Below are 14,362 nucleotides of genomic sequence, written 5' to 3'. Positions count from 1 at the left end.
TGTTCATAAACTTTATCAAACGTCTCCAAAAGTAAAATATATTATACTACTGAAGTAAAACTGAAGATTCAACCACACAAGGCATCAAATAACATATGTTTAATATTCGATCCTTATCTTTTATATAAGTACATTGCATTTTTTTTATTGACGGTATTAAAAATGATACCGTCGCTACCTGTGTGCCCCGCCGGTATACCTTAATACTTTAATACCGCCCAACCCTAACAAGAAACATTCAGTCTGAAAGCTTCATGACAGAAGAGACAGAAATCAGATCAGAGCTGATCAAAAGGATTGTTAACCAAAGCAGGAGAAGACCTACAAGTTCATCAGAGAGTCCAACAGAAGCAGACTGTCAGAGACAGGAAGAGAAACATGTGGAAGGTTCGGGAAAGAAAACCAGTGAGAGATGAGTCTGAAGAGCCGAGAACAGCTGCAGAGACACTAGTGAAGGACTGAACCAGGTCTGACCTGAAGAGTCACTAGAGTCCTGCACAGGAATGGACCGCCAGACTGGACAGACAACCTAAAGCGGTCTGCATCAATACCAACCTGAAGCAAACCCGTGTTCTTGTGTAGAGAAGTGAAATGTTTACATTTATCTGCTTTATCAAACGAACATGAAAAATATTTTAAAAAGACGGACGTTACGGAGGAGGAGACAAAGCGCACCAGGCCTGAAGACTTTTTTTTTTTTTTTTTAGTGTCATGCAGAAATGAACCACCAGGTGGCAGCATGGAACCAGGGTTGTAAAAATATATACAGGTATAAAGCCTTTCTGCTCTGTCATGACAACTCAGCAGCAGCTGAAGTCACACTGTAACATCTGAGCACAGCTGTGACAGAAGGAGCTCCCGATCTGATGAAAAAGACACTGAGAGAGAGTTCATACTTATTTTAAACCCTCTACAGTTCCACAGACATACTTCATATGTGACCTGTGTGAGTCCTGCTCTGAGAAGTGACTCCCTGCCTGAGGGGAACTATTAAATTAGCGTTACATAAAGATTTATGGGCCACTTCGCCGTTTAACTGCTTTGTTTTCCCCCCTTAGGGACAGAAATTACAATAATGTTTAACCAACTGGGAGGGATGCAGTGTCACCAGGGTCCATTAAAGAAGGTGGCAACCCCACAGAGAGATTTACTGCTGGCTCTATACAATAAATATAGATTAGAGGAGTGAATAATGCAGGACTGTGGAGGAGTTAATGTCCACAGAATCCGCTGCGAGTGTGTTTAAATAAAGGTGAGGCCGTTAAAATGAGACGGTGCTGGAAATTAAATCGTAAATTCATAATTAATTTAATGTGATGAAGATTAGAGAGAGAGAGAAAGTTCTACCATTCATTGGGTCCCATCCTCCGATCGAACACGCGCACGGAGCCGTCACCGAGGCCGGCGGCGATGAGGGAGCGCTGGGAGTCACAGGACAGGCTGGTCACACAGCTGTCCGCTCCGGTCGGGATGTCCTGTTAAACACACACACCTTAAAAATCATCCATCATTCCGTCTGAGCCCAGCCTCAGCCATAGGCAGGGCTCAGCCATCCATCATGATAGTGACCGGCTCACTGAGCACCATCAGGACCAGTGAAACCAGGAAAACAAGGAAGAGACGGAACCACAGCGATGGAGCCTCAGGTTTTATCAGTTTACCAACACACACAAGGAGCCGCATGAAGTTTTAATGAGAGCGGTTAAAAAGCCTCGCTGCTGTTTTCAGCATCAAGTCAGACGATTCCACCTGAATGACTACAAAAGTCCAAGATCCTTTATGTAACACAGTCACACTGCTGCTCTGCTCCTTCATCAGGACACACATGGAGGAGAAGCTCCACACACCTCAGTGAATCTTTATGCCCATATAAGAACAGCTGTACTCTAATTAGGACATGATGGTCTGCTACTCGTTAATACAAGACCTGCAGTTCCTCACGTGGCCACTTGAGGGAGGCTCCAGCAGTGAGTAAAGATTTGACTTCCTTTCTCGGCCCCTGGAGGTTGCTGCTTTGGATGAATGTGCTAGTTAGCGGTTAGCTGCAACGTCTGTGGTGTGTTCAAGTGCAAACGCTTGGCTCCGAGGATCGACATGTTGGCAGACGGCCTCACTTCACCGCCAGCAGCTCTCTGCTCAGACAGCTGTTTAAAGTTTCGTTTCCTCGTTTTACGAGAGGCAGATTTATTAAAAATCAGATGCCGGCCGTGGATTCAGTACCTGGACCTTCATCTCTCTGTCGGTGTCCCAGATCCTGATGACCCGGACGTCTCCGGACGTCATGAGGAGCCCCGTCTCCTGCTCCCAGTCCACGACCATACCTGCCCCTGAAACACAGGACGAAACACAACCGTTACACAAAGCAGACACACACACACACACTCGATAAAAACACACATCTGGACTATTTACAGCAGCAGCTGGTGCTTTTTAAATTACAGGAATAATAATTTGCTCACAGCTCAGTTTATAAGCAGTTCAATTCTTTTAAAAAGGATGTAGACACACACACAAAGCTGTTACACACTGAGCATGTGTGGAGCCTTCGAACACAACCTGTGCAGGTTTCAGAGGACTCTGGCTGCCACAAGTCAAATGAAAGACCGGCGCTTCCTGTGCTGACTGCAGCACAGACAGTGTCTTTAACATCACGCTGTGTCAGTTGTTGTGATCGTGAGCGTTGTAAACGTGGAGTCCGTGCACAGGGACGCAGGGTTTAGCATTCTGCATGCTCCCCCCCGTCAGGACGGCCGCTGGGAGATGCAAACACTGACCCTGGAACGGAGCCCGTCAGCAGATTCAGAGCTTTGATGAGTCAAGTGGCACTCGAGCGAGAAAGTGAGGAGCGAAGAAGCTGAAGGCAGCGAGACTCCGTCTGCTGGCAGTCACAGCAGGAATCAAGTGAGCAGCGCCGCACAGGCCCTGCTGGCTCAGAGGAGGCTGGGCGAGGCCTCGCAGGACTGCAGCCTACAGGCTACACTGTCACTGTTTCATCACTCCACTGCACAAAAGGATACACCCTCACTGGAAACGACTGTGAGAACGTCCTCACACCACCCCTGCAGCCCCGCACCAGAATCCAGGTGAGAGTTAACCACAAATTTCTTCATCTGTCACAAACGTCTCTGCCATTTTTTGCAGGTTTTCTGGAGTTCTTCTGGAGTTCTTCTTCCTTCTTCTGACTTTTAGCTGCGATTTTGAAGAAAGTAACATTTTGGACCTTCAGCAGCAGAACTGAGAGTTAACATGAAGGCTGAATCAGAGAGCAGGCAGGACCTCCAGAACCCATAATGCACAGTGAACCTCTCACATGAACGCTCCCACCATCGATTCTCCAGAAACAGAACATCCCTTCTCCTCCTCCTCATCACTCCATTTCTTCCTCCTCCTCCTGTCTGAGTCACTTCCTCCTCTTGTTTTTTTTTAACCATCGTTAGCCACCCAGCTCGCCCGCCTGTCACCTCCAGGCTTTATATATATATAGTTCCCCACTTGAGAGAACAAGCAGAGATCACATGATCCCTCTCCTCCATCGTGACTTAGCTCTACTGAACCATCTGTGTACCAGGACTGCACCGTTCTACATGGCTTCAATTGCCAGGAAAACCTCAGCCCCCTCCCCCCTCTATCATCCCCTGATGGTGACATCATCGGGCGAGCTCGGGCGTCACACTGCCAGCAGCGTGGGCGCATGCTGAGGGAGGGGAGGGAAGCCACTTCACAGGCCTGCGTTCAGACAGCGACACGCTCACAGTCGCATGTGTGACGCTGGCTCATTTCTCTGGGAAGAGAGAGGAGGCATTCCCTTTGAAGCTGGCAGCTTGATGATGAGGGAATCTGGGTCACAATGAGGAGGGAGACACTGAAGTGTGTGCATCACCGAACGTCATCTGTCTTTATTCATCCTTTCCCTGAACACTTCCACCACATCAAAACCCTTTGGGTAGGTAACAGATCAAGGGAAGACTCCCAGCAGACAGACGCTCTCCGCTTATCTCTTCTTCCTCTTCTCTCCCTCATCTCATTCTCTTCTTCCTCCTTTTTTTAGAGGCGTTCAGGGGGTCGGAGCTCTCAGAATTTGACCCTTTACTTCCGTCTCCTGTGGACAAAGCTGAGCTTATCAGGACAGAACAAACTCTTAGTGGGACTCAGTTGATCTCAGCTACAGCGGACAATCAGCTGTAAATCTCAGCTCCTCACAGAGGTGGAGGTGAAGATAAAGCTTCCATGCCTCTGTACTGACGGGGTGAGGGTTTCCAGTTCTGCTGCCTCCTCTGTGATGTATTTTTCCCTCTGTCTCCTCTCCTCTCTGGAGGACACGCCCTCTTCTTCATTCTCATGCTGCAGCATCATCTCCACACTGATGAAGCAGCGATCCCAAACACCGCAGCTCATTAGAGCTCAGCCGTGGCCTTCCTGCCTCTCTCCGCTCTCCCTCAGCGTTTTCTCCGTCCCCCCCCCCTTCATCCTGTTTGCTTTGAAAAGGTCCTCCTGGACTCCTCTCTGGGATTACAGGGCAACTCACCCAGCATGCATCAGCCTCTAATAGGCGATGATGTCACCGTACCGGGGCACTCTGAGTGGCGGCAGACTTCCTCTGTGATGTGATGTTTGTTTAACCTTTGGAGGCTGAGGCCTGCCGATCACCTCAGGAGGACAGAGCCCTTTGAGACGAGGCCTTGAATGCATCATGTGTGATTCTCTCCTCCTGTAATGAGTTCATGAGCCTTTTCATTGATGACTCAGATCAATGCTGAAAATGGGACGTGGACACAGTGTCTGCTCACTTTAATGTTAAGCCCCTGTTTGTATGAATATGAATGATGGAGCATTCAGATCTAACCTGAGATAAGTGAGGACAAACTGGACTCCTAGAGTGAAACCTTCATATCACTGACCAGAACTTTGACTGACTGTGTAGTACTGAGCGTTTCCTTCTGACTGAAACCACGCCTGGGACATCGGGACATGAGGAGCTCCTGCCCTTTTTTCCCTCATGTTACTGACCCTTCGGGGTTTCTCAGGTTTTGGGTTCAGTGGGTTTCCATGCAGAGTCCTGATATTAACGAGGCAGGATTCAGCAGATAATCATGATGTGGATCAGAACTTCATTAAATCAAGCTGTGTGTGCTTCCTGAACAAACACTGATGAGAGCGCTGTGATGGATTTTTAGGATTGTCTTTCAAAGATTCACTTCTAATCACTGTCTTAAAGTATTTCCTTAATATTCTTTTTATTCTGTACACTTTCATTTTAGTGTGATCATCTTATGCCTTTAGTTTTATTGTATTTTATCCTCTGTTCTTACTCTTTTAATCATTTTCTCCGTCTTTATCATTTTCTTGTGCTTCTATTTTTCTACAGCACGTTGAACTGCTCGACATAAATAACCTTACTTTGCTTATTTTTTGCTCCCATCGACTCTTTATCCTCCTCCTTTAACCCTCCCCTCTGACCTTTCCACTTCACATTTGAGTTTTTTACCCAGAAAGCGTCTCCTCCTTGTTTTCTTTGCAGACCTGCACCTCCACTCACACACTTTGCATTCTAATGCAGCAGCCGCTGCAGGAGCAGCTCCTCCCGGTCCGAACCTGCCACTGTTTCCCTGGTTTCTCTGGAGTTTAACAGGCTGATCCCGGCAGCGACACAGACCGGCCGGCTCTGCGCTATTAAAGCTCCCACAGCAGCGACAAGCTCCCAATTAAACAGCGGCACCTTCAGGACCGGCTTAAGTGACTGTTTTTCACACATGAAAGAAACCATTTGAGGTGAGGACGGGTAACGGGGGTGGAGGCAGTCTGACGGCACTCTGTCTCACCATGGCAGAAGCTTTTTAAATAAGCATGTGTGTATGTGTGTTTCACACATGCAAATTTCCCCCAAAAACAAGTGAGCAGCTGTAACAAGGCAGGTCTGTCAGACCGAGGGTTTGTTAACATGCCAGAATGCTGAGGGGGCGTGCAGAAAGAAGGATGCATCCAATTTAGAGGCTCTTCACACGTGGTTTGAGTCGACGAACTCTGCTGCAATTATTCTGCTTATCTGAACCAGGATCCCTTTGACAGTTCTGCGTCTAAACAAGATTTCAACATGAACACAGAAAGCAGCACGTGGATGCTGTCCAACCAGTCCAATCAGATAACCTCTTCTATCGTACCAGGTTTGGTTTGCAGCTTACAAATCATGGTAACGGCATTTCACACAGACATGTATGTGGTATGATGGCACCATGAGGGTCCCGTCTTTATGCTAAGTATGGACGTCAGTCCCTGAGGGTACAAAAGCAACTGAAGTATTCACTGTTACGTTCACCCACTGTGTGAAGCCCGACCCTGGACGCTTAGCTTCTGAGGGAGCTCAACTCCTGCCTGCCTCATCTGTTTTGCTTCATTAATAAGAATCATCTGAACTCTGGTCTACAGTCAGGGATGAAGTGATGAAGCATCACCAGACAGATGAATGGATGAGGAGGGGCGGCGGTTCAGAGGGGAGTCAAAGAAATCAAAAGAAGAAGAAGCTTCCAGCTGTAAGTGCAGCACCTTCACTCTGAGGGGGAGTAGAAGAGAGAATGGGTGACACTCACCTCCTTGCTTACTCCTGTCAAGATAGATGGAGACCCTTCTGGCCAGACCTGCGAGCAGGAGGAAAGGAGGAAATGGAAGGAGGGAGGGAGGGAGGAAGGAAGGGGAGAACGTAACAAAGCAAGCAACAAATTAGCAAGAACCCCCTGAGCATGCCCACACAAACACACAGCTAACAGAGCGGTGACACTGGTGACGTGATGAGCTCATCAGGACGCCAGTGTTACTCCACATGCATTCAAACAGCAGAGGGATGAACAAGGCCGCCGCCGCCGCCATCAACGAGATGATTCACCAGGATCAAAGAGCGGAAGAAGAGTCTCAGCATTACAGAGTCTCAAACCTCCGAGCCTGCAGGACACACACGTCCTCACTCTGGAGCAGGAGCTGGAAGCTGCTGCAGAAATCTGTGAAGTCTTAATTCTCTGAAATGACATGATGGTCAGATTTGTGGGTGTGGAGGAGCGCGGCGCCACCTGCTGCCTTGTTCAGCCTCTCTCAGAGGGGGAAAAACACAAAACATCAACACAAGATCCAGCAAAGTAACAACAAGCCAGAGAGGGTGCAGAGACGGCCCACTGACGAGGGACAGCACAGAAGCACGGCACTGGAGGATGAGGACAGGATGAGTGGGGGACAGGTCCTCTGTCTGTCTGTGTGTGTAACAGCAGAGCTGCAGTGTGTATTTTCTGGCAGAACAAAGTCAGACCTGTGTAATATTTCAGTGGCTTTTATATTTTTAATGCAGCCGAGGCAACGTAAAAGAAACACAGGCATGAAACTATTCTGCTTCTCTGTGTGAGAGGCGCTGCAGGTAACAGATCTCCCTGGTGATGCATGATTTTGGATTTTTGCAGATATATTTTAATTCATAAGCGTTTCCACCTGAGTGCAGAGAACATCAAGTCTCTCCTGTGGGTGTCATTAAAGAGCCAATTTGTTAATAAATTAGAAATATAAAAGGACACCTAACAGTCAGTATGCTAACTAGCTAGCCACAGACTATCCCTTAAAAGTGTAATACCTCTTTAAACCACTAGATCTGAGTCATGAACCCCGTCAAAGTCAGAGCAAAGAGGAGGACTCAGAGTCAGGGGTTGTGGTGTATGGCGGTCTGCTGCAGGTTTGCATTCTGTGCTTTGATTTCCTGTTGCTAACATGTAGCCTCACTGACATGTATCAGACAGAATGTGAGCTGCTAGATCTGTCACAATGTGCTGCTGAGACACGGACAAGTCCATCAAAGTGAATCCATTAAGCCCTGATCCTGGAGTTAGGACACGAGGTCAGCTACAAACAGGTCCCAGCCAGCGCTCTGAAGTCCCCTCCCTGGATTTAATGCTTAGCATTGGGACCACATGGTGGGGGGGAGTCTCAGAGACTGCTGCTTCTCTTTTTTTTTTCGAGTTCTGGATTCAGCTGGACCAGCTCGCCTTGCTTGGTGCTGACAGACCTGATGTGGAGCTCCACCCCACACACCACTGTTCTGCTCTGAACGTGCTTCTACACTCATTTAGCTGGTAAACACACATATGTTCGATTCAAGCACATCATGGTGGAGGCAGCTTGTAGAGAGAAGAACTACAGCCTGACTACAAATTAAGATGGAGATTCAACCTGAGCGTCAGACTTTAAAAATCTCTTTCAAGTTTTCAAACTATCGTAAAAACCACAATCTGCAGCCGGACTCCTCTAAACGTCTCGCTTCATTCACTCCGATGCCTTCGCTGTTGTCTGATTGCTGCTAACGATACGTCCAGTTTATCAGTACGTGTTAAAGTCCGAGTGAAAACACGCTCTCTCTCTCTCTGTGTGGAGGGAGAGAGGAGGCTCTCGGGGCGATCTGTGTTGTGAGACTGTTAGCAGAGTGTGTTTTCCTCTGCAGGTCCCCACAGAGACTCCGTGTCTTTGTAAAGACGGAGACACATACGCGCTCACAGTGTGCAGGTCCACACCTCTGCACAGACATCCAGCGCGTCAGCCAGTCACTCATCCTGACAGCTCCCACACCAATTAAGCCTAAACACTGTGTGTGTGCTCTGTCTTATGGCAACTTTTGAATCTGTCGTCACATCTGCAGCAACTTTTCCAAAAACACACACAGAAGTTTGGGAATAATTGTGTTTATCCAACAGGTTACTGAGGATTCTGACAAACACACAATCACTCCTGCAGCTGTCACCGTTTCACCAACAACATCCCTGACCCAGAAACGGAGAAACGCTGGAGGCAGAGAAATGTGGAGCAGCGGGAAGAGCGGAGGAAGAGCGGTGTCTGACCTGGTTCACATGTTCCTAAATGACTCTGAGATTATGGAAGTGTGTGTCAACACAAAAAGTAAACACGTCCCACATTCCAGGTTTTTTAAAAAATCACTGCTGTTTAATGCAGCACTAGCAGGAGCAGCGACTCCTCCAGCTGCAGCGACACAGGCAGAGGGTGGATGTGTGGATGAGGCTCTCAGCGGGTGCAGCTAACCCAGATGCGACAGGTATATGTGATGGATGCGACATGTGTGACGGCTGAAGCTGACAACGGGGTTTAAGTTTGAGCCACATTTGTTCTGATTGATGGAACCAGGTTTAAACTTCTGCTACACGAACACAGACGAGCGTGGAGCGCTCAGCGTGCTGCCTCAGGTCAGCTGTCCTCAGGACAGAGTGTGACAAACTCTCCTGGACTTCTGTGAAGTGGCGCACACAGACTCACACTCACACTCAACACACAGCCAGAGGAATCTGAATTCTTTTAGTGGCAAAACAAAATCAATTCTGGGCATATTTAGACATTATTTTTGTATTTTCCACACAGATATACCATGTAAGTGAACATATAGTGTGGTTTAATGGTGATCTCTAGTCTGTCTGGGCTTTGGGGCCATTTATATATAAAAAAATGAAATAATTTTTTATTTTGGAGTGTTTCATTTTTATGTTTAATTTGTATTTTAGGCCGGCTGAGATGCACCTTGGAGGCTGTTTGTACACATTTAAGTATTTGAAGCAGTCTGAGACAGGTGATTGGTTTAATGACGGGAGGTTATATTTACCATGCTGAACAAACATTGCACAAGTGTCGCCGCTATAATTGAGCTAATCGCAGCCAATCCTGGGCTAATGTGTGACGGTTAGCGCTTTGTTAACAAACCAGCATACAGACTTTGAATTCTTTCAGCTTGTTACCGCTTAACGTCGAACTCGGGCTGCTAGCTCTGCCCTTTAATTTATTATTTTCACTTTTAGCATTTTCATGGCTGCTCTGTTGGAACCAAGCGGCAACCTTCGGGGCTCAAAGTTGAAGCCCATGCAGAAGTGTCAAAACTTGTAATTCACGCCGCAACCACTGGGGGCTGGCTCCAAAAGCGAGTAATTTCCCATAGACTCCCATGTTAAAATGGCCGACTTCACAGCAGAAAAGAACATGTTTACAGCCTGGTACAAAAAACCACTCTGGTCTCAGATGATAGGTTCTCTTCTAGTGTCAATTGTAGGGGGGGTGAATTTTTTTGCAACTCACTCGTTTCAATTGTATTCGGACTTAAAATTACGCATAATTATGGGCGTTGCCGCTTGAGTGACAGACAGTTGACGTATCACAGCGTGAGTTTCCTGCTTCCACGATCGCCCGCACCCCTAAACCCCGCTCGTGCTCCCCCTCTTTGTCCATATTTGGAGTTTTGGCGGACGTGACTCTGCCGACATGGCGGCGGTCATCAACGTCCTGGAACCTCCCACGAGCCTCAGAACGGCTCTTCAGACACAAACGGGTGACGTCACGGAAGCTCTGTCCATAGTTTTAGCTATGATGGCACAGTGGTGGCTAACCTGTTAGCCAGAGTTAGCATCACCCTGGATCTCTATAAAAACTATTACTTTTTCCTCTAAGGTCTTTAACCTTTCAACATAATGTAATGATTAGTTTGCATTTCATCTGATAAATTGATTAAAGTGATTTAATAGATGCAGTTCAGGCCTGTCACACCTGCTGTGTAGATGTGGATGAGTTGGAGACGGTGGGGCTTCTACTTACAGGTGGTGTTGTATTATGGGAGTATGGGTGGGTGGGAGAGGGGGGTGGGGTGGGGCAGGTAGTAGTAATATAGATTTGGGTCTTTACTGTGGGTGCTGGTGGAGGGCTGACCTCGGGTGGTTGGCAGCATGTCGGAGAGGCCCTGCCACGCCGTCACCATCTCCGGGTTCTTCTGGTCGGCGAAGTTCTTCCAGATCCGCAGCGCTCCGTCGTCTGGAGAAAGAAACACAGAGAGGGAGGAGGAGCTGCAGCAGCACAGCAGAGTCTTAATGGAACGGGAAGTGTGTGTGTGTGTGTGTGTGTGTGTGTGTGTGTTTGTGTGTGGAAGACTTTGAACTCTAGAATTTCTTTCAAAACATGCTGCACACAGCGTGACCCGGCCGTGAACACAGGGAGGTTGTAGAGCAGCGACTTAAAAGCATCATGTCAGCGAGGAACAAAACGCCGGGATGTAACCTCCGCAGCCGAAACATGGCGACAACAGCGAGCTGATGAGCAGGCCGTAAAAAACCCAGCTGATTTATAATCTGCGTCTTTAACACGGTGAACATTTTGATGAGCTGGAATTTAAATGTATTAATCACTGAGCTTCATTTAATCAATGCTTCAGTAAAGCCTCCTTTAATTTTAAGCTGTGAAAGCAACAAGCCGAGTCCGTTTCCTGCAGGTCCTGTGGGTGGAGGACATTTTCCTGTATGCATGTGTGTGTGTGTGTGTGCATAGTGAGTCAAACCTGTGGCGGTGAGCAGTAATGAGCAGTCATGTCCGTTCAGGTACTCCATGGATGTGATGCGGGTGTAACGAGGGTTTCCGTTGTAGAAGTAGTCCAGCCTCTCACCTTTCTCCCAGTCCCAGAAACTACAACACACACACACACACACACACACATAATAAAGAACACTGCCAATGATGAGTGTGAAATACTCAGACGGAGCACAGGGCGCTGTCTGACCAGATGCTGTCCTTGTCGGCCACGGCGATGCAGGTGTTGAAGGGGTGGAACTTGACCACAGACGGCACTCCGGGGTTCCGGTTGATGAATATTTGATCATCCAGACGGGAAACACCTGGAACAGAGGGCCAACATGGAGAATCACACGTCTGATGACTGCAGCAGGTGAAGACCCACCTTCAGTCCTCCTGTTACAGGAAGTGTTAGCTCAGAATTGTAGATTTGAATGTTTCCAGGAAATAAGCACACGTCACACTCTTGGCCTCTCGGCTGTTTCCTGTCTACCTGTTTGCAACCAAAGCTCTGCAGTCTGGTTGTCATGAGTTTAAGGGTTGCAGTGTTGGTTCATGGTGGAGTTACTGCGAGCTGGTATTTTGCATTTTTACTTTATTATGTAATCTATCCCTCTCTGCTTTGTCTGTGGCCCTGGGGTCCCATTCAGAGGATGAAAAACTGCTGGGTCTATTTTCACTGGCGGATTATTACACTGTGTGTGTGTGTGTGTTTGCAGCAGCAGGATGATATTTACTGAAAAAAAAGTTGCTGCAAAAGACAAAGAACATGTGACGGTCTGCAGCAGGGGGTTCGAGGTGCAGAAACACAGTCGGGCTGTGCGTTACCCCGCTGGCAGTAAAACTACAAACACGCTGGCAAGTCAACTGCCTCGCCATGTGTTGTCGCCATGACAACACATGCCAGCTTGCCAGGCTGTCCTTGGCTTCCTTGAACTCACTCTAGAGAGCGTTGTAATGAGATGAAGAAGAATGAGGTGGGGAAAAAACATCCATTGAAAGATTCCCTGCAGCTGGGACGGAGGAGAAAACCTGGTGGAGACCCATCGCTGATGTGGTTCTGTTTGTGGGTTAGGAGCTACAGTAACATCTGAATCTGCAGGCTGATGTGTGCAGACTTTGGATCAAGTCAGGTTTACAGGCTAAAATATTCCCTTTTTTCTCTGTGCTGCCTCCCTCTCCACTCCTCTGTTCTTCTCCTCCTCCTCCTCTCAGCTCCCTCTGGAGGGAACAGACTGAATGAGGGCAGCCCTACTACTTCTCTCTTTCAGAAAGCTGTGAGCAGAATTCAATGATTTAGTGAGCAGCCGAAAGAGAGACGTGCGTGAGCAGACCTCAGCTGTGACGCCAATCGCCTCGTGACCCACTGTGTGTGTTTGTGTGTACATGTGTGGGGGGGGCTGCCAGTGACGTCGAGGGTGTTAGCTATTCTGTTTGAGAATCCTCTAACTTCACTCAGGGAGTCTGTGTGTACGAAGTTACCGCAGGCTCTTTAACGTGTGTGTGTGTGTGTGTTTGTGTGTGTGAGGGGAGCCCTGTGACTTCACAGCAGGATGCTCTCACCTGTGGACTGCATTACAGCAATCCTCTCATCACTGAAGATCATGAGTGCACTCAAACACAGCAACGAAACCACCCAGAGCTCACCCCGATTCTCAGTCCGATTCTCAGTCAGACCACAGACATTCAGTTAAAAAAGATGGTGAGAAGAATCTCAGACTCATTCATCCAATAGGACGTGCTAAGACCCCTCAGAAATGGAGTCCCTCAGGGCTCCATGTTTGGTCCTCAGACTGATGGTTAAAGGTCGGGCAGGAGATTTCATTCTGATGCACTTTTTGTTAAATTAGTGTAACTTCTCTTTACAATCCGATAGCAACTGATTAGTTCATCAGTTTCGCTTTAAAACGAAGAATATGAATCATCTGTGGAAGCTATAAAACACTAAAACATCAGCCAATCCTCCGGGTGGACCCTGCGCGGAGTATTGGCTGGTTGTCACTGTCTTCCTGCTCTGCGTGCACCAGAGAGGTACGTGCATGATGGACGAAGTCACAGACCGCAGCTCGTCTTCAGGTGATGCGCGTCCATGTGATTGGAGGCGTGGCTTCGGGGTGAGCGCCGAGAGAAAGGGGCGTGTGTTTACTTTCCAAATCTGGCTGACTCTCACTGAGTTTTCAAAATCTCCTACCCTACCTATAAAGGAATCAGAAACAGTGACACCTGTGGCTGTTAAGTGAACTGCATCCTGCACCCTGCTGCTGCACACACAATACACTTACATACACTTATATGTGTGCAATTAACTCATTGATTTACGATCATATGTGTGTCGCACCACAACTAAGAAACACACAGAGCTGCTGATACCCGAGTGTTAGTGTAACAATGCAGCGTCGCTAAGTGACAGCTAGCAGGCTAAATGAGTTCCTTATTGAGAGTTGTCCAGAGTTCAGGGTTAAGTGTGTGTGTGTGTGTGTGTTAGACTGACCTCTTTGTGTGATGCTTCGACTCTGCCTTCTGACGCGAGCGTTTCTCAGGAACCTCCACTGCCTCTCCATCCTCACCTGACTCTCCACATCATGCTCCTCTGGGAGCTGAGAGAAAAGACAGAAAGAGGAAAGAAGATTTAACCCAAGCTTCAGTTTGGCACAGCTGATGATGTCATCGTGACCAACGAATAACAAAGCACCATCCTTTACATAAGGACTTATCGACCCTCGTATGTCCCTCTTGGACTCGGAGACTCCTCAAATTTGGATCAGTTCTGCTGCAGCACAGCTGAAACACTTCCTGTCACCCACTGAGCACAGAAAAGTCTTAACTTCATTAAGTCTTATGCAACAACATGGCGCCCTCAGAGTTCCTGCCGACTTTATTTGAAGTGAACAGAATGACATTAAATATGCATCTGAGTTTAATCTGAGGCAGATTTATGTCACCGTTCAGAGAAAAGTATTAAAGTCATAAATTAAACCGAGCTTAAAAAAACAACAGCAGAGGAAGA

The 14,362-nt window shown here is 47.8% G+C and overlaps 1 protein-coding gene across 7 annotated transcripts in view; it reads right to left on the bottom strand.

Annotated features, from left to right (window-relative positions):
* Positions 1 to 14,362, bottom strand: part of rptor (regulatory associated protein of MTOR, complex 1) — a 132,729-nt gene that overhangs the window by 3,576 nt on the left and 114,791 nt on the right. For 2 of the 7 annotated variants that reach the window (XM_028405798.1, XM_028405881.1), the window contains exons 26-32: positions 13,847 to 13,952; positions 11,564 to 11,678; positions 11,345 to 11,469; positions 10,699 to 10,824; positions 6,585 to 6,632; positions 2,221 to 2,327; positions 1,348 to 1,475 (exon numbers count right to left, since the gene is read on the bottom strand). In XM_028405798.1, coding sequence (XP_028261599.1) covers positions 1,348 to 1,475; positions 2,221 to 2,327; positions 6,585 to 6,632; positions 10,699 to 10,824; positions 11,345 to 11,469; positions 11,564 to 11,678; positions 13,847 to 13,952 — 755 coding nt within the window. The remainder of the gene's footprint in view (positions 1 to 1,347; positions 1,476 to 2,220; positions 2,328 to 6,584; positions 6,633 to 10,698; positions 10,825 to 11,344; positions 11,470 to 11,563; positions 11,679 to 13,846; positions 13,953 to 14,362) is intronic. The other 5 variants (XM_028405960.1, XM_028406292.1, XM_028406130.1 and 2 more) reach the window with 3 other exon arrangements.

Source organism: Parambassis ranga, chromosome 1 (assembly GCF_900634625.1).
Source record: "Parambassis ranga chromosome 1, fParRan2.1, whole genome shotgun sequence".
Lineage (NCBI taxonomy): Eukaryota > Metazoa > Chordata > Actinopteri > Ambassidae > Parambassis > Parambassis ranga.
This window is presented reverse-complemented; position numbering and strand designations above follow the sequence as displayed.